At 41.4% G+C, this 18,737-nt stretch overlaps 2 protein-coding genes across 3 annotated transcripts in view; both read right to left on the reverse strand.

Moving 5' to 3' along the window:
- Nucleotides 1–13,725: 13,725 nt before the first annotated feature.
- The window catches only part of LOC138018872 (putative diacyglycerol O-acyltransferase MT3172), a 14,615-nt gene continuing 9,603 nt past the window's right edge, over nt 13,726–18,737 (reverse strand). The window contains exon 3 of the transcript XR_011126077.1: nt 13,726–13,844. The gene's annotated coding sequence lies outside the window, so the exon portion shown is untranslated. The remainder of the gene's footprint in view (nt 13,845–18,737) is intronic.
- Nucleotides 13,772–18,737, reverse strand: part of LOC138018873 (putative diacyglycerol O-acyltransferase MT1809) — a 6,399-nt gene continuing 1,433 nt past the window's right edge. Inside the window, exons 1-2 of one of the 2 annotated variants that reach the window (XM_068865553.1) lie at nt 17,144–18,737; nt 13,772–13,790 (exon numbers count right to left, since the gene is read on the reverse strand). The exon at nt 17,144–18,737 is cut by the window's right edge and continues 1,433 nt beyond it. In XM_068865553.1, coding sequence (XP_068721654.1) covers nt 17,152–18,636 — 1,485 coding nt within the window. In that variant the 5' untranslated portion in view covers nt 18,637–18,737 and the 3' untranslated portion in view covers nt 13,772–13,790; nt 17,144–17,151. Of the gene's footprint in view, nt 13,791–14,643; nt 15,999–17,143 lie in introns of those variants that run through there. The other variant, XM_068865552.1, reaches the window with a different exon arrangement.

Here is an 18,737-nt window from a genome sequence, read left to right on the forward strand (position 1 = left end):
AATCTAGAACAGTATGCTAGAGAGATAAAATTAACCAGCAAATGATGGAAGCTAAAGAAACGTTTCGTTGTTTCCTAAGGACACATGTAAAGCTACCAGTTAGCCTCAAGCTTCTTGATTTAAGACCTTTCAAAAGTTGACAGATAGCACACAATTTAATTTATTGACAAAGTTGTAGTCTCGACATTTCCAAAGAGAATTCAGCTTGGAGATAGCTGCAGCAAATAAAAGCCAGTCTTCTAAAATTCAGGGGCACCAAACGACCAATTTGTTGTAAAATGTATTATTATACTCCAGTTCATGAAAATAAATGCTATTAAGGCATTTCCAGGTGTTTTTCAGTGTTGCTGGGAAAACATTATCTGTTCCTTTTTCCCAGCAAGACACACAAAAAATTTCCCAGCCAGCTAGATAAAATTGGTTGGTTTCCCAGCCAGGAATTCCGCGCGCTTTCAAATCCCTCGATCCGAAACGACCGAACAAAAGCGACAAAACCGGGACAAAACAGGTTTTTTCCGCATGCGCAATCACTCTGACCAGCCGTCGTATGTTTGTGACTACTCTGTGGGAGAGGGGAGGGGTTCCTTTTTTTTTTTTTTTTCTTTTTTTTTTTTTTTTTCTTAGTCGTCCTCAGTCTTCAGAGTTTCTACAGCCAGCTCGAGTTGAAATGCTAGAAAAAGTCTGTAATTCCCAGGCAAAACCTCTATCAATAACAAAATTTCCCAGCCAGCTCATCGAAACACCTGTATTTTTGCCAGCCAGCAAGATTCCTCTGGGGAACAGATAATGTGAGGAACAGATTCGTTGGGTGCCCCTGAAAATTAATCGTCTCATCTAAATGATGCTCAACCTAGATCCTAACTTTGCAGCAAAAGCTATAGGCACTGACTAGACAGCTCAGTAGCTCTGCACTGGATACTGAAAGGGGGAGATTTCAAACAGTTTGTCGGAAATCGAATCCGTAAGAACAAAGACCATGAGCCTGTTGAGTGGAGGCACGTCCCATCTGGTGAAAGCCCCGCGGACCTTGCCATTAGAGGTTGGTGGAATGGATCACTGTGTCCGCTTAATGCAAGATCCGTTAAAAACAAGACCTTAGTCATCAAGGATTTCGTGGTCGAAAATGATATTGATATGATGGCTCTGACAGAAACTTGGCTTAATTTCGCTGACAACAATAAAGATTTCTTCATTCGCGACATCTGTCCAACCGGCTACAAGTTTATACACACTTCGAGAGCTATTACACGACGTGGAGGAACGGGTTTACTGTATAAGAAATCTCTCAAGTTTGAGGAAATGCCGCAAGAAGATTTTAGATCGTTTGAATTCACTGATGTGCAACTATTTAATAATTCAACACCACATGTCAGGATTATCATTGTTTACCGTCCGTCACCATCTGTGGCAAATGGTTTATCCCTGGCTTTGTTTTTTGATGAATTTTCAACCTTCTTGAAGCAGTTGGCGGTCATTTCTGGAGACAGGAACTGTTGCGGACGTTCACAAGGAAGCGCTTTTGATCCCTTTATTCAGTAAAGAAGGTGGATTCCGACTTTGAGGTTTTTAGTAATTTTCGACAGGTTTTGAATGTAATGTTTACTTCCAAATTAATTGGAAAGGCTGTTGCTCGTCAGTTAACTAGCTATGTTTTGAATAATGATCTAGGTGAAGTTTTCCAATCTGCATACAAGAAATTGCATAGTACTGAAACGGCTTTGCTTAAAGTGCAAAATGATATCCTGCGAGCTATTGATAGTCGCCGCTCTGTTATCCTTGTTTTTTTAGATTTATCTGCAGCGTTTGATACCGTTGATCATTCTATTCTTTTGCAGCGATTGTCACGTCGTTTCGGTATTAAGGGCATAGCACTTTCCTGGTTTAAAATCTTACCTCACTAATAGAAAGCAGTTTGTGATGGTTCGGGAGGGAAAGTCCACTAGTCGAGATCTTTTTGTGGTGTACCTCAAGGCTCAGTCTTAGGACCTATTTTGTATTTACTGTGCACGTCACAGTTGGGGGACATGGTTAGATTTCACGGGATGTGTTTTCACTTCTATGCAGACGACACGCAAATCTATCTTTCATTTGAGTCATCTTCGACGGTTGACAAACTTTCCGCTGTTTCCTGCGTTGAGGCCTGCATTAGTGATATAAATAAGGGGATGCTGTCTAATAAGCTTAAGCTAAATAATAGTCAAACGGAGGTGCTAGTCATTGGAGCCCCCACCCACAGCTTGATCTTTTACTTGTTGGCGATGAGCATGTAGTACCTACTTCCTCCGGGAGAAATTTGGGAACCGTCTTCGATGACAACATGACACTTGAGTCTCACGTCACTGCTATTTGTAAATCTGCTTTTTTTCACATTAGGAATATTGCTAGAATTAAGCGATATTTGTCGCAAGCGCGGAGTATTAAGACTCTAATTCACGTGTTTGTTACTTGTAAGTTGGACCACTGGAATTCACTAATGATTGGTCTTCCCCTGCCACCTAATTACGAGGTTGCAGATGGTTCAAAATTGTGCTGCTCAGTTGGTTGTTGGTGGTCGTAAATACGACGCAGTTACGTCAGCTTCATTGGCTACCAATTGAGCAGCGTATGGTTTACAAGATATTGCTCCTAACTTATAAAACTCTCACCGGTTTAGCCCCCCTGTATTTATGCGGTATGCTTGAGCGTTACATTCCTGCGCGCAGGCTTCAATCATCTGATAATTATCTTTTAAATGTTCCTCGGTACAATCTCAAGAGTTATGATGGTAGAGCTTTTTCCGTTGTAGCTCCTAAATTATGGAACAATTTGCCACTAGATATAAAGTTAAGCCCTAATTTGAATGTGTTTAAATCTAAGCTTAATACTTATTTGTTCAAGTATAGTTATTATTGATAGCATTTCTTATAGCTTTTATTGTTTTTTAATATTGATTTTTATTGTTGTAAAGCGCCTTTGGACATTGGATAAAGACGCTATATAAATGACTACTTATTATTATTATTATTATTATTATTATTATTATTATTATTATTATTATTATTATTATTATTATTAAGGGACCAATATGGCTCAGTGACCCGATACAGTGGCCACCCATAATTGTAACCAAGGTGTCACAGGAGGCTGCTGCCTAGATGAAGCCCATGATACAAGTGTTTGCACTGGCTAAAGAAGAAAATGATGAGATGGATACTCTTCTTCTCGGATCGTCCTTATGGTGTGTGCTGAGAATAGGTGCATGGATGAACCGGTTCCTTTATAATGCGTCTCATCGTGCTGGGGAGAGGCTAAAAGGGCCATTGACCACATCGGAGATACAGAGGCAGAAGACATTGTGGGAGAAAAGAGTTCAGAGGTGAGTAGAGGGGACAAATACCTTTGAAGAAGACAGACAGCGCTTAAACCTGCAGTCTAATGCTGACGGCGTGTTTGAATGCAGGGGTCGTATGCAGGGTCATTATCCAGTTTACCTGCCGGACAAAAGCATAGTCTGACCATGGCGAATGTGCGTGATCAGTACTGGATACCGCGACTGAGGAGACTGACGAAGCGAGTTGTGAAAGCTTGTTCCCACTGCAGACGCTTCGGTGCTGTGGCCTGTGCTGCGCCACCTGTAGCCCCTCTTCCGGAAGACAGAACAGAAGGGACAACCCCCTTTCAGGTGATTGGTGTTGACTATGCTGGCCTTTTGATCTGCAAAGTCTCTAAGAAGAAGCAAGGGAAAGCCTACTTCCTCCTGTATTCCTGCAGTCTTACCCGTGCAATACACCTTGAGCTAATACCAACCCTTGACACGCTAGATTTCATCTGGAGCTTCAAGAGGTTCATTGCAAGGCGAGGAAGGCCCCGCAAAGTTTATTCTGACAATGGGCGAACCTTTATTGGAGCTGCTAAATGGTTGAAGAAAGTTATGAAGGATGAGTGTTTTCATGACTTCCTTGCCCGGAGTAACATTACTTGGCAATTCAACCTCTGTGGCAAATGGTTTATCCCTGGCTTTGTTTTTTGATGAATTTTCAACCTTCTTTGAGCAGTTGGCGGTCATTTCTGGAGACAGGAACTGTTGCGGACGTTCACAAGGAAGCGCTTTTGATCCCTTTATTGAAGAAGGTGGATTCCGACTTTGAGGTTTTTAGCAATTTTCGACAGGTTTTGATTATAATGTTTACTTCCAAATTAATTGGAAAGGCTGTTGCTCGTCAGTTAACTAGCTATGTTTTGAATAATGATCTAGGTGAAGTTTTCCAATCTGCATACAAGAAATTGCATAGTACTGAAACGGCTTTGCTTAAAGTGCAAAATGATATCCTGCGAGCTATTGATAGTCGCCGCTATGTTATCCTTTTTTTTTTAGAATTATCTGCAGCGATTGATACCGTTGATCATTCTATTCTATTGCAGCGATTGTCACGTCGTTTCGGTATTAAGGGCATAGAACTTTCCTGGTTTAAATCTTACCTCACTAATAGAAAGCAGTTTGTGATGGTTCGGGAGGGAAAGTCCACTAGTCGAGATCTTTTTGTGGTGTGCCTCAAGGCTCAGTCTTAGGACCTATTTTGTATTTACTGTGCACGTCACAGTTGGGGGACATGGTTAGATTTCACGGGATGTGTTTTCACTTCTATGCAGACGACACGCGAATGCTAAATGGTTGCAGAAAGTTATGAAGGATGAGTGTTTCCATGACGTCCTTGCCAGGAGTAACATTACTTGGCAATGCAACCTCAGTCGATCCCCGTGGTCGGACGGTCAGTTTGAGCGCCTCATTGGCTTAGTGAAGCAAGCGTTACAGAAGAGCATCAGCCGTGGGTCTCTTAACTGGCGGGAATTGAGCGAGATAATAACAGATGTAGAAGTGGCTCTCAATGGAAGGCCCCTGAGCTATGTTGAAGATGACCACCAACTTCCAGTTCTGACACCCAACTCTCTACTGTACCCACAATCCAACGTAATACCAGATCTTGACGCGCATCATATTGATGAACACGATCTAAGGAAAAGAGCCAAACACCTTCGACCTTGTAGGCAGAATATTTGGAAACAGTGAGAGCGACATAACCTAAAACACCAGAGCAAGACCCTCACTCTGAAACCTGGTGATGTTGTCATAATCAGAGGAGATGACAGTGACCGGAATAAGTGGAAGCTGGGTGTGGTCAAAGAACTTATTGAAGGAAGAGATGGGCTGGTAAGAGCGGCCAAGCTTCGTGCTGGTAGTGAACACTAGAGCGTGCGGTGCAACAGTTATACCCCTCGAATTGCAATGTGATCGACCAAAGGAACCACAAGTTCAGCTGAACGCAAAGGCGCCAACATGCGCCGAGAAGGGCTGTTTCAACCGTGGCCCCGGTTGCGCATTCATGACGCTTTGATGGATGATGACTGAACTGCTGAGGAACTGTTCATTTGTCTACTTTGTTGATATTACGTTTGTATGTACTTGTACCGGTATTCATCCGTCTTTCAGTGATGAATAGGGGAGGGTGTGGCAAACGGAATGTGACTTCGTACACGAAGTACTGTTTGTAAAAACCGGTTCGGACCGGTTGCGTGAGCATGACGTTGACAGAGAGAGAGAGAAATTTGCTCGGTGAGAGTGATTTTGCATTAAAAAAACTGTCGTGACTTGTTAGATATCTGTGACCTGTTGGTTTTTCAAGCTTGTGTTTACAAATAAACTCCATTTTTAAACAGTACGTAGTCACTTTGAAGCTTTGCGTGATCAGGCTTTAGGGTCTATACCCTTCCACATAAAAATTCAGGACACAAACTGTTTAATACTAAAACCAATCAGCATACTAGATAAGTAGTCAGATTTACTGTGGATGGATCTGAGCTAACATCAATGCTTACAAAGCACTGGCTCTTTACCCATCTTTTATCTATTCAACCAATTCTATGATAGGAAATGGGCAAACAGTTTTCATATTGTTTGAACACCTACTGTGAAACCTAGTTTATGCTAAATTAATATATACCACACAAGTGCGTAATACCTTGTATTAGTTATTCTTTGGTATGCTAGTCACATAACCTATGTGTGTTATGTACTACGACAATAATAACTGAATATTTACAACTTTTTAACCTCACTTTCACTTTGATAAATAATAATTCTTTTAAACATGAAACTGAGATGTCTTCAAAAGTGAGACAATGTTTACCCTACATGTTCTTCCAGTCATTTACAATTTCCAAGATAATGCAAAGGTATTCTTTTAAATCATGTCAGTTTTCATAAATTTCCATTCTCCAGCTTTAATACTCTCGTATTAGGTTCCGATAAGTTGTTTCTTCATTGCCAAATCGCTAAAACAGTTTGAAACGCTTTGATTTGTTGATTCTCTGTAGGAAAATCCTTAAGGTATTCCCCTTTTGCAACCCTTTAGTTAAAGAAATCCCTCAGTTATTTATATCTTTTTATGCAAACACTTCACTTGGTCCATTTCGTTCATTTGTTCAAAATTATGATTTACTCGTGCATAAATCTTCTCACAGCAAGAGCCAACAAGCCTCCTCTTCCCTTCTTGAGTGTTTTTTATTGTCCGTTCCCTATTATTTACAAAATAAATACATCAGATCACTTTCGACCTTCAAGTTATTAAGCTTAAGGAAGGCGCCTACTATTGTTATTGCGCATACGTTCTGAGCATCTCGAGATACTCGGATTTCCTATGGGTGGTGCTTATTAATACAGGGATATTTTTGCGCGGCTTAAAAATATCCTGAAATAGTCGATCTTACTAAGTACTCTTAGTATCCAAAGAGAAATATGGGGATAACCATGCATTTTTGAGACAATTAAGCTTCGATTTGACAAAGAACGCCATACATTGCTTTGTATTTTAAAGATTTTTACAAATATTGTTTATCAATTATCTTTGAAAAATGCGTGGTTACCCCTAATTTTCTTCTTTGATTTCAATAACACTTGTTAAGATCTACATTTTTTGCATAATCATAAACCGGGCCAAAAATACCTTTGAATAGAGTGTTTTCACGTGACGTCACAGCGGCCATGTTGGTGTCCCTGAACAAAGGAACGGCGGCCATGTTGGTGTCCCCAACTAATCCCCCGGGAATTGAGTTCTATCATCATGCAAACGTTTTCTTTTGTTTCAGTGGAAAAACAAGGTTACTAATCACGTGAGTGAAAACACTCTATTAGTAGGCAGCGTCCTTAAAAAGACGATACGCAAAAGCCAATTTGATTCCGAAAATTAAAGCTTCATTATCAGATGAACAGTTCAAGGTTTCCCTTACACGAGCAATATCCAATGAGTGACGATTTAAAGTGACATCTGACGAGAAAAAATATTCCTAGAAAGTACTTACTTGAAACGTAAATTGCAAGAAGAACTTCATAGCCAAGTTTATCAACTTTGCGATGCACCCAATAATTTTTGACGTGAGCAAATGACGCGAAACGGCTAATTTCGGTTGACGCAAGGGTCAGTGGCGCAATGCTTCGTCACAGAACTGCAAAGTTTGCTTTTCTCCGGCAAGTGGCATATTATAAAGCAGATCAGACGACCGATGAAATTCTGAAGAAGGTGTTTTTCAGAACTCCGGCTCGACATGAGGAAACGCAACAGATCAGTAGCGCAATTATGATGCTAGATGAAATTTCAAGCAACCAAGTCCGCAAATGCGGATCTAGAGGTAAAGACGCCCGCAAATGACGCAGGATTCAAGGTGAGCACGGTCGTTGGCCGCACCTACCGCATTCAACATCGATGCAGCAGATCTATACAGTGAATGGAAACACTGGGTGAGCGCGTTTGAAATTTATGCCATTGCCTCAGATCTAAGAAAGAAGGAAGATGCGATTCAGAGAGCTACGATGCTGCACTGCCTTGGCCCCGCAGTACAACGGATCTTCAGTTCGCTCCGTGGAGAACACAAGTCCCTCGAAGAGGTGAAAACTGCCCTCAGTGGATACGGAACGTTGTGGCAGAGCGCTACAAGTTCAGATCGCGAGCGCAAAAGGCGGACGAGTCAATAGACACGTACCTGACGAGCCTCAGAGAGCTGGCAAAATCATGCGATTTCGGCACTCTAGAGGAGGAGATGATACGGGACCAAATCGTCGAGAAATGTTCCTGCCGTACTTTGAAGAAAATCCTCCAACAAGACGATCTGGATCTCGCAAAGACAATCAAAATCGCGTGAAGTTTAGAAACGGCCGTACAAGAGGCGCGATTGCTGTCACAAGGCACCAAGGAAAACTACGAGGCTTGAAGACAGCTCAGGTGACGAGAGCGAACCAGTACTCTCTTTGAATAATGTTGACAGTTCCATTACGGTACAAATTAATGGACAAAGGACCAAAATGAAAGTCGACACTGGTTGTACGTACAACATAAGATCCTCGCAGTTGAGAAAGTCACAACTTAGGCACTGTGAACCGAATCGAACTCAAAAACGCTTTACTGCGTATAGACAGAAAGAACCGCTAAATTTCAATGGTTATTTTAATGCTACCATCAAAGCCCGGGGGGGTACTCCCTTATAAGGGCTTAATGGGGACGTGCGGCCAGCCAAAGTATGTTTTTCGGGATTTTTGTCTTAAACAGGGTATCGAATTTATCATTTTTTGTCTTAATCAGGGTATCGATTTATCAATTTTTGTCTTTAACTGGATATATTTTCTCGGACGATAAACAGCAAAATTTTTATAAGCTCTTGTTAATTAATATTGACTTCCGTTGACTTTGGCATTGATACCAGGCTCATAAACAGTCTTAAACAGGATATCAAAAATCGGAATTCGGTAATAAACAGAAAATCAGCGATATTTGTCTTAAACAGGGTTAGGGTATGAGGGGCCGCGCCGCACCTCCCAACCCAGGGATATACCGAGTCCTCCCCCCCCCCCCCGGGCATCAAAGCCAGCGATAAGACTGTCAATGCTAGGGTTTACGTAATAGAGGGTAACAACGCAAAGTCATTTCTGGGGCGAGATTCAAGTTTCAAGTTAGCGATACTCAGCGAAGTAGATGCAGTCGGTCAGACCAGTGATCAAAACGAGCTGGATTCTTTGCTCAAGGAGTGCAATGATGTTTCCAAAGGCTTAGGAGAGGTCACTGATTTGGAGCATGAAATTACCATTGACCCAGAGGTCAAACCTGTTAGTCAACACTCAAAACGCATTCCCGTCAGTAAAATTGAGGCAGTAAATAATGAACTCGACAGGATGTTAGAACAAGATATCATTGAAGAGGTCACTGAAGCCACAATCGTGGACAGAATAAAATGGAACAGAAATGCCCCCTTCCCTCCAAATCAAGGATGAAGCCGCGTGAGGCCAAAACCCGCCATTTTCCCATCACTGATTTTGGGGGGAGGGGTGGTCTCAATTTTCCATTTGATTTGTCCAAGATTGTAGCCCTTGGGTTTTAAATTTACTAATTGTTCCCAAGAAATCGGGCGATCTAAGGGTGTGTTGTATTGTGACGAAAACAACAGAGAATGACAACGTTTTCACTTAGCAACATGCAACGAAAGAAAGGATCAAAAAGGATTGAAATGATTATTAAAATGGTAAACGAATTCAAACTCACCATCTTTCATTTGCGCGCCCAAACCCGATGCAAATCTGTGCATGCGCGTGGATTTACCACTGGACAACAAAACTGTGTGAACCTCCGGGCCACCGGGCCGCCGGGCCGTCGCGGGCCGTGGGCCGCGGGCCGCTGGGCAGCGGGCCTGCTTTGAGCAAAACCCCCAACTTACGTAGGTTAGTGACGCCAGTCCAGTTGGTCTCAGCGCCATTTTACTCCAAGATGAAGGTACCGGTGAATGTAAACCTATTGCGTATATCAGTCGATCACTCACACTGACGGAACGGAGGTGTTCACATATTGAGCGTGAAGCGCTAGGTTGTGTTTCGGCAGTCGAACGTTTAGTAATACACAATTACTTACTTGGTATAAAGTTCACTTTATTAACCAACAACAAGCCTCTTTCCAAGATGTTTAAAAGTTTTACCTCCGCGCATTCAGCGCTTAGCTTAGAGATTACATCAGTAAACTTTCTGTATGCAGCATATCGCAGGGAATGCAAATACAGCACATTCGTTGTCACGATTGCCATTCAGGCAAGACGATTTTTCGGACACTGGTTTTGTTAGCGAAATTTATGTGCGATTCGCTTACGCATCAAACATGTCAGACCTTCAGGCCGTGACCCTTTCTGATATGCGAACCGAAACCAGCAAAGACGTTACGCTGTCCCAATTACTTGTTCAAATTCAAAGCGGAAAATGGTCGCATGATCTGAAACCATACGGTAAGGTCAAGGAGGAATTTTCTGTTTTTGATGAAGTAATTCTTAGAGAGAACCAAATTATTGTTCCACAGTCGTTGCAAAATCAAAATCTAAAATTAGCACACGAAACGCATCAAGGAATCGTTAAGACAAAGCAATTTCTTAGACCACGCTTTTTCTGGTCCGGCATGGACAAAGCAGCAGAAACAATGATCAGAAATTGTCGAGCTTGCGTGATGAATCAGCCGTTGAGTAAGTGCAGGCCGCTTCTGCCGACACCTTTACCTCGAGGCCCTTGGGTGAAAGTGCAGTAGATCTTGTTGGTCCAATCGATGGCAAATGCATATAGACTTCAAGACACGTTCAGTCTAGTCAACGTCGATACAGGTACCACTCACCACTCCAGTTCGCAGTGCGAAATACTTAAGGCATGCGCCTAGTGAGTCTGTTACTGATCATACTGAGGAAGTTGTCACTGAAACAATTGAATCCAATGACTCCAGTGAGTTCGGTGCGACAATTTCTCATGCTTGTGAAAACGCTCTACTCCCTGGTCATGTTGACGAGCAAGCCACTTAGAACGAAGAGGTCGTTACCACCCCGGGGTTACCACTAGGTCAGGACGAGTAGTCAAGTCAACCAAAGACTACGATAATTTTGTTGATTCCGACTATTGCTCTGATTTTATAGAGTGGTTCTTTGATTGTTTTCTTTAATCGTTCCTTGTTACAATATACGATAATCGTCTAGTGAATAAAGGACATTACATAGAAAGTAATGGAAGAGTGTGTTTGTCTTCACTTATGACTGCACCACACGAGGGGCTCGTTTCTCGAAAGTCCCGAAAACTTTTCGGGCCCGAAAAGCCATCTGCGAACTTGCCAACCGCTTGTTTTGGAAAGCCGATCTTTTAACATGTTTACAAGGTAACAAAAAGAAAAATAACTGTGAAGTTTGACGAATTAAATGCTCTCCGTTCTTGAGTTACAAAGGGAATTGTCTGGATTGTGACACCCGAAAATGGCCCGTAAAGTTTCGGAACTTTCGAGAAACGGCCCCCAGGCATCAAAAATGTTCGCTATTGCTATGTCCGGCGGCCGGGCAAGGTCTACATTTAAATAGACTGAATGCCCAGCAGTCACAAATTCTCACAGTTTCCAATGAAAGGGTCTTAAAAACGTCTTGAGAGGAATAGATGTATGGTAGAGAATGTAGAGCGACTAATTGCAGAAATAAGTGGCCAGTGTTCGACACTAACGCTTGCCCGATTGTCCGGGGCAAGCGAAATATATCCGTGGACAAGTAAAACAACTCTAAGACTTGCCCGATCGGGCAATCAGAATTTTTGTTCGACTGATATTTTGCGGAACGATTTGATTTGCAACGAAGTAAGTGACTAGTAATATGACGTAGTCACCGCGAACACGATTAAAAAAACAATGTTGCACATCTTTGCTGTCATTTATTTTTCTGACAAATGGTACAAACTTCTAAACAGATTGGAAGGAGGGTATATACTCCGAGGAACATATTCATAGCCGCCATCTTTCTCCGCGCGAAAAGAATGTTTGTTACAATCGAACCTAGTTTTCGCCCGGCCAAATACAGTTCGATTATTATAGAACAAGACGTTCTTTAAAGAGTTTACTCGGAATACCATGCTGCGCAGAAGTAGGACGATACATTTTGGAAGAGTTAGAAACAAACTGCAAGGATTGATTAGACTAAAGCGATGTTCAAATTTGCTAAGTACGGAACAAAATAAGTAAATGTTTCTGCAGCCATCTGAAGTCTGGTGGGCTCACAACAACGGATAACTTATTGGTGAACATAGCTTATTGTTGACAAATAAAATCAATTGATCACCAAGCAAAAGTAGTAGTTTGATTTGGTACAGGTTAACGCGAATCTACGCAATGCAGGGGGGACATACAAAGTGAAACCAGTTGCCCAAGGGAGAGTGAAACACTACCGTAGTGAGAGAGAAAACTTGTGTAAACCAGTCTTAGCCCTCCTCTTACAAGCTACACTGGCAACCAGCTGCAAAGTTTCGAAATTACCAGTGTTCTGAATAATGGGGTGATCTCCCTCTAGGTAGCTAAAATGAACACCATGATTCTCGTACAAAGAACAGCTGAAAAAAAAGACATTTCAGGCATTTACATTATACTGCTGCTGGGAGTTCTGTACTGACGTTTTCATCATGTTGTCAACATGCAAGATTTAGATTAACAATCTTATTCATAACATTTCCAGAAGACTGAATCCAACATTTTCAATCTTTAGCTGCTATTGACCTTTCACTTAGAAGATGGACTTGAGTTTCCGGCTAAATCGGCGAACATCATTAAACGTTTCACACTAAAACCTCAACACAGCCCCCATCGCTTTGGTTGCCCCACCGCATGTTATACACGGATTTTCATAGAACTCTATAAGAATTGAGGCCGTTTGAAGCCTCACACTTGCATAAATCACTACACCCACTTACCCCCAACGACAATCGACACTACGGCTGTTATTTTGTTGGATTTGGAAAATTTAGTTTGTTTTGGTAATACAGGGCAGGGGCACCCAAGGACCAATTTGTTGTAAATTGTATTATTATAACCCAGTTAATGAAAATAAATGTTATTAAGGCATTTTCAGGAGTTTTTCAGTGTTGCTGGGAAAACATTATCTGTTCCTTTTTCCCAGCAAGACACACAAGAAATTTCCCAGCCAGCTAGATAAAATTGGTTGGTTTCCCAGCCAGCTGATCAAATTTATTTCCCAGCCAGGAATTCCGCGCGCTTTCAAATCCCTCGATCCAAAACGACCGAACAAAAACGACAAAACCGGGACAAAACAGGTTTTTTCCGCAAGCGCAATCACTCTGACCGGCCGTCGTATGTTTGTGACTACTCTCTGGGAGAGGAAAGGTTTTTTTTTTTTTTTTTTCAGTCGTCCTCAGTCTTTAGAGTTTCGACAGCCAGCTCGGGTTGAAATGCTAGAAAAAGTCAGTAATTCCCAGGCAAAACCTCTATCAATAACAAAATTTCCCAGCCAGCTCATCGAAACACCTGTATTTTTGCCAGCCAGCAAGATTCCTCTGGGGAACAGATAATGTGAAAAAACAGATTCGTTGGGTGCCCCTGACAGGGAGGTAAAATGTATCAAGGGATCAAGTGCGAATGAAATCTCCGCCTCCTAATTCTCTTGTCCATTTTGCCGCATCGAACAAAGTCAACTGATATCTTTCAGGTATTCCAATAACTCTATTTACAATACCAGTTAACAAATATAGAAACAACGTGGATTTTGCAACAATTTAACGTTTCCGTCAGTTTATCCCAATATCACTAAGGTGTAGAAATTTCTTTTTTGGGATCCTTTCATTCGCTTCGCAGATTCTAGGTTCGTGTGTTCACAAGTTTGTTTTGCATCTGGAAGATGTTTATAACAGCTTGTCCAGAATGTGGCAGATACATGGGTTTTCAGCACCATGTGGCTTCCTTCCTCTTGTTCCATCTTCATGGTTCCTGTTCCAACAAACAATGATATAGAAGGGTGGCACCACAGCATCAACAGACGAGCTAACGAAAAAATCCAACTTTCATTTTACAATGACTGCAAAATTCTCGCTCGCTCATTGACTTATTTTTATTGTCAATAAGCGGACAGATACAATTTATAATTTATGCGATAATGACGCAATCATATTGCTCACGTCAGATTAAAGTTTTGGCGCGCATTCGTCGCGAGTTTTGACTTAACTTTGACCCCTCTGGCTTTTTGTTATTGTAAAAAACAAATTGATGTCAGTTTTTCATTCGTCTGTTCTGTTATTTATCATGATTTATTATATATATAGGGCGAATTTCATGTAATAAACCTTCCAAATAGAATTCTCTCTTCCTTATCTTTCACATGTGGGAAAAGCGATACGTCCAATCAGCTTCCAGTATAGCTTTTTTCACATTTGAAAAATATACCCAATGAGCATTGAGTAGAATCACCCATTAGCCAATCAGAACATAACACTCAAATGGGGTCCGAGGCGCGCCGGTTGAGAAAACATGTTTGTGTATTTCGCAAAACATGACTTCAACACGTTTTGTTCCACCTGAAACAACTTTAGAGGCTTTTATCGAGGAGCAAGCAAACAAAAACACGTTGAGTAAAACCAAAAGAGATGTTTCCTTACTCAAAAAATTTATTAGAATGAAAGGAAAAGACGAAGAATTCAAAAACATTGAACCGAGTGTGTGTCAACAAGTTGAATTCACTCATGAAGACCTTGGCTCAAAAAGCGGGTTTGAATGGAAGCAAGCTAACAATACTGACTTGTCAGTAGCATTTGTTCAGTTTGCAAATAAGTGAAGTAAGAAACACTTTCTTTTGACTCAATCTTTTTTGCTTGTATTCAGATTAAATTTAAAACATAAAATGAATCTATACATTTGGTTAGTCTGTTACCCAAACCGCATTACTTAGTTAACCAGTCAAAAATCCACTTATTAGGCCTAAATAGCAACCCATTTTCATGTAGCAGCTCTCGTAACGTATAATGTGATTGGCTCGATACCCTAACCCAAAAACAAAAGACTAAACAATTAAAACGATGACTTAGACTTAAACAATACAAGCTGTTTACAATACCAAACAATAGCAGGTTAAGAGAGCTGCTAATTTTTTAACACTGCTTTGTTAACAGCTTGGGTATTGAGCCAATCAAATTATACGTTACGAAAGCTGCTACACTACTGGAGTCTTCACCCATTTTATGACCCCAACCCTAACCTTCTGAAAACAAACCGCAATTTCATAACGACGACCCTAAACTCAAACTGAAGCAGTCCTGACCGTGATCGTGACCTGATCCACACTTTCTGTTTGAAGCAAACCATTCAAAGGCACTTCTAAACCACATTGGTGAGAGGCGAGTGCTCTCACCACTGCGCCATCCCTGCACCCCAGTTCAATAATTGAAAAACAACCAAACTGGTTTGAAAGAAATAAACCGGTTTGACAAAATTTAAACCAAAAATCAAATTAAACCACATCATATATGTTTCCTAAAAAAATTCTTCATTTTAATATTTACCGACTAAGATAAGACTGACTGGCTTCCAAACGGAGCCGAGCTCGGCATTAGTGATACCTGTATCCCCTTTCATGCACTTTGCGCTCTGCTCAATTTTCAATTGTGAAATCGCAGATTTGAATATTCATGTTGCCCTGGCTAGATAAAAGGTCTGAAAGAAATTACGAGCCAGCTTTCTATTAGTGATTTTAGCATATCGTTAGCGACAGACTGGATTCCAAGTGCAATCGCACACGTATCACTGAGCAGACATAGCCGCAGGGTGATATAACAGCCCCCTTCACGAAGTTTAACGCAGATTCAGCTGAATCGAAGTGATCATATGGACGCTGATGAGCCCACCCTCGTTTTTCCAGTAAACTGGTGGCAATAACTCTGGATCACTTTTGATGAAAAAAACTAGACTTTAAAGTGTCAAAACGTTTGTCTTTGAATTATAATGGTGACTTCCGGGTGATCCCGGGCTCAGACTCGCTCTGACCACTCGTTGAATTTGATCCTGGTAGTCCCTGGTTAAACTTCCCAGCTGCACTTGTAAATAGCCAACTGGTTTGCCTCTGGCCAGTTGGGTTTCTTAACACTGTTGTTGTTGCTGTTATTCTGTTCCGTCGTTTCGTTGTGTTGCATTGGCCCTGAAAAGCCCCTATGGGGAGCGGTCAATTAAGTATGTATTGTATTATTATTGTTATTGTATTGTATCAAACTTTGTCTGATCAATGAATTGTTTCGCTCTATATATGTTTTGCAAGTGTATGAGGGAAAGTTCTTTGTTTGAATGATTGGTTTATATATAGAAGCAAACGGTATTTAGGCGACTAAAGTAATAATACGAATTCAGCTTCACCGTAACGACATTCCTTAACAACTTAGATGATCCGTGTTGGCTGGCATTGAAAACTTGAGAGGCAAAGAGAGATAGAAGAGAGGGGATAGGCGATTTTTGCATTTTGCAATTGCTATCTTTCATCAAAGTTGAAAATAGTCTTTTTCATTGAGAATTCAGAGAAAACATGGTATCAAATCAAACATGTTAAAAATGCAATGGAAAACGCTTACACCGTTTAGCCGCCAGCTGTGAAAATTGATTTTAACTTTTACCTGAAAATTTCCAAAAAAAGGAATAATCTTTTGTATTTATGTAGATCAGACTTCTAGAACAGGACTTACTTTTTTTGGATGCAAAACTACATTCAATCATGTCAAAAACCTTCTGATAGCTTAAATAATGACGAAATAAGAGGGTTATAAAAATACCGACCTCGAACCTATGAAGCTGATCAGATCGTGAGGGTGCCAATACCTTACCGATTTCAGGCATTTTCAGGAGTTGTGGAAGGAAGTGCGCTTCTCAGTGTATCCCAGTTTTCAGGTAACCAGAACGATACTAAAAAGGCCTTAGGCACAAAATCTACAACAGTAATCTAGAGAGATGAAAGTAACCAGCAACAAATGGAAGCTAAAGAAACGTTTCGTTCTTTCCTAAGGACACATGACTGCCAGTTAGCCTCAAGCTTCTTGATTTAAGACCTTCCAAAAGTTGATAGATAAGACACAATCTAATTTATTGACGTGACAAGGTTGTAGTCTCAACATTTCCAAAGTCTTTCAAGCGAATCTCTGAATTTGATAGCATAGCCGAGACATCAGCTTCGAGGTAGCTGCAGCAAATAAAAGCCAGTCTTCTGAAATTAATCGTCTCATCTAAATGACGTTCAATCTAGATCCTAACTTTGCAGCAAAAGCTATAGCCACTGATTCTCGGTTATAAAAAACTTAATAATTTTCTACCTGTTCATCTAACCACTGCCCTTTTTGTGGAGAACACGTTTCGCCATTTCATTCACAGCATTTCCAAACTCTTCAATAACGATCTCTGGATCTGGCAGCACAGCAATATCGCTTTGAACTCCAACAACAACTTGCTCTGCATAAGTAAAAATGGCGAGTGATACTCCAACGTTCCCGCTGTTTGGAGGGAAAAACGTCATATATTTCATACGGCTGCCTTTAACGCTCAATTTCTGCTGTGGACCAGGCAGATTTGAAAAAACACAGCTCGACTTTTTGGACAGACCATTGGTAAGATAAGTGGTCAAGAACCGTGGACATGTTTCTTGTAAAGTAAAAGACATTCCTAACGTGACGAAGGGTGCACCGGACCCTTTGAATTCCTTCATGCGAACTTGTGTTTCATACAATTGTTCCATAATGTCACCAGTGGCTACAGCCATTTTTGGAAAGATGAACGAGAAGTAGTTATCATAGTGAAGTTCTTTTGTCGGTGGACGGACATCGACAGGAATAGAAGCAGTCAAGTCAGCAGGACTTGCCACACCTTTTCTTTGGAAGTACTTCCTCAGTGCCATTGTCATGCACGCCATCAATACATCATTAACGGTTGTACCTGTAGCTGATTTGATGTTTTTAATCAGCTGAAGTTCAAATGCCTCATCCCATACAGATCTTTTCATTCCACTGAGTTCCGGCCCATGTATTAGGGATCGCTCAGCAGACGAGGAGAACAGCTTTAGAAGGTACCTGGGTGCTATAAGCATCGCTTTGGCCATAAAAAGTGTCCTGTAAGTGGCCGAAAACTTTTGAGTCTCTTTTTGGGGTACAACATCATCAGGAAATGCGTAAATGAGAACTTTCATCACAGAAACTCCATCAGCGAGAGCGTGTGACATCTTGGACGCGACAAACATATCATTGCTACCAAAATTGGTTGGAACGCAAACAAAACACCAAGGTGATCTTTTTTCTGGCAAAGGCTCCGTGCTCAGCTTGGAAACAATCGCCTCCAACTCTTCTTTTGATCGGGGAATCTGTCCCTCCCATTTGAGCACGTGATTTTCAATCTTGAAGGATCGGTCTTCTCGCAAAAAGTACTGGAACAAACCAGGGCGAAAATAACAGCGCGTTCTGAAGTACAGTAATTCTCCGTTGGCTTTCTTTGCGTTAGGCAGTCGTTCAAAAATAGCTTGGCGGAAAAGATCTACCCGTTCTTCAACGCTGCCCTTGTGTTCGAAGCAAAGCACTGCATTGCTGTAGAAGAGGTTTTTTCGGTCGCGGGGTAGCCAAGCGGAGTCCAGGCCGCTCAAGTGTTGTTCACCGATCACCATTTTGACTATGACACGCTCAGCGAACTTCAACATGTAAAACAACCCAGCTAACTGAAGCCAAGGAACCAAGGGAATGAAAATACAAAAAGCAAGCTGATAGGACAGGAAACATTCTGCAATTAACCTTGCAGTTGACAGCAAAACGGCTACAGAGACCATTTTATATGATCTTGGATGATCACTTTTTGACCTTAGTTCGCGTCTCAGCAGCCACGTCAGCAACCAAGCTCCTTTCAGAGGTCTAACTTCGAATTTTGAAT

This window comes from Montipora capricornis, chromosome 10 (assembly GCF_036669925.1).
Source record: "Montipora capricornis isolate CH-2021 chromosome 10, ASM3666992v2, whole genome shotgun sequence".
Lineage (NCBI taxonomy): Eukaryota > Metazoa > Cnidaria > Anthozoa > Scleractinia > Acroporidae > Montipora > Montipora capricornis.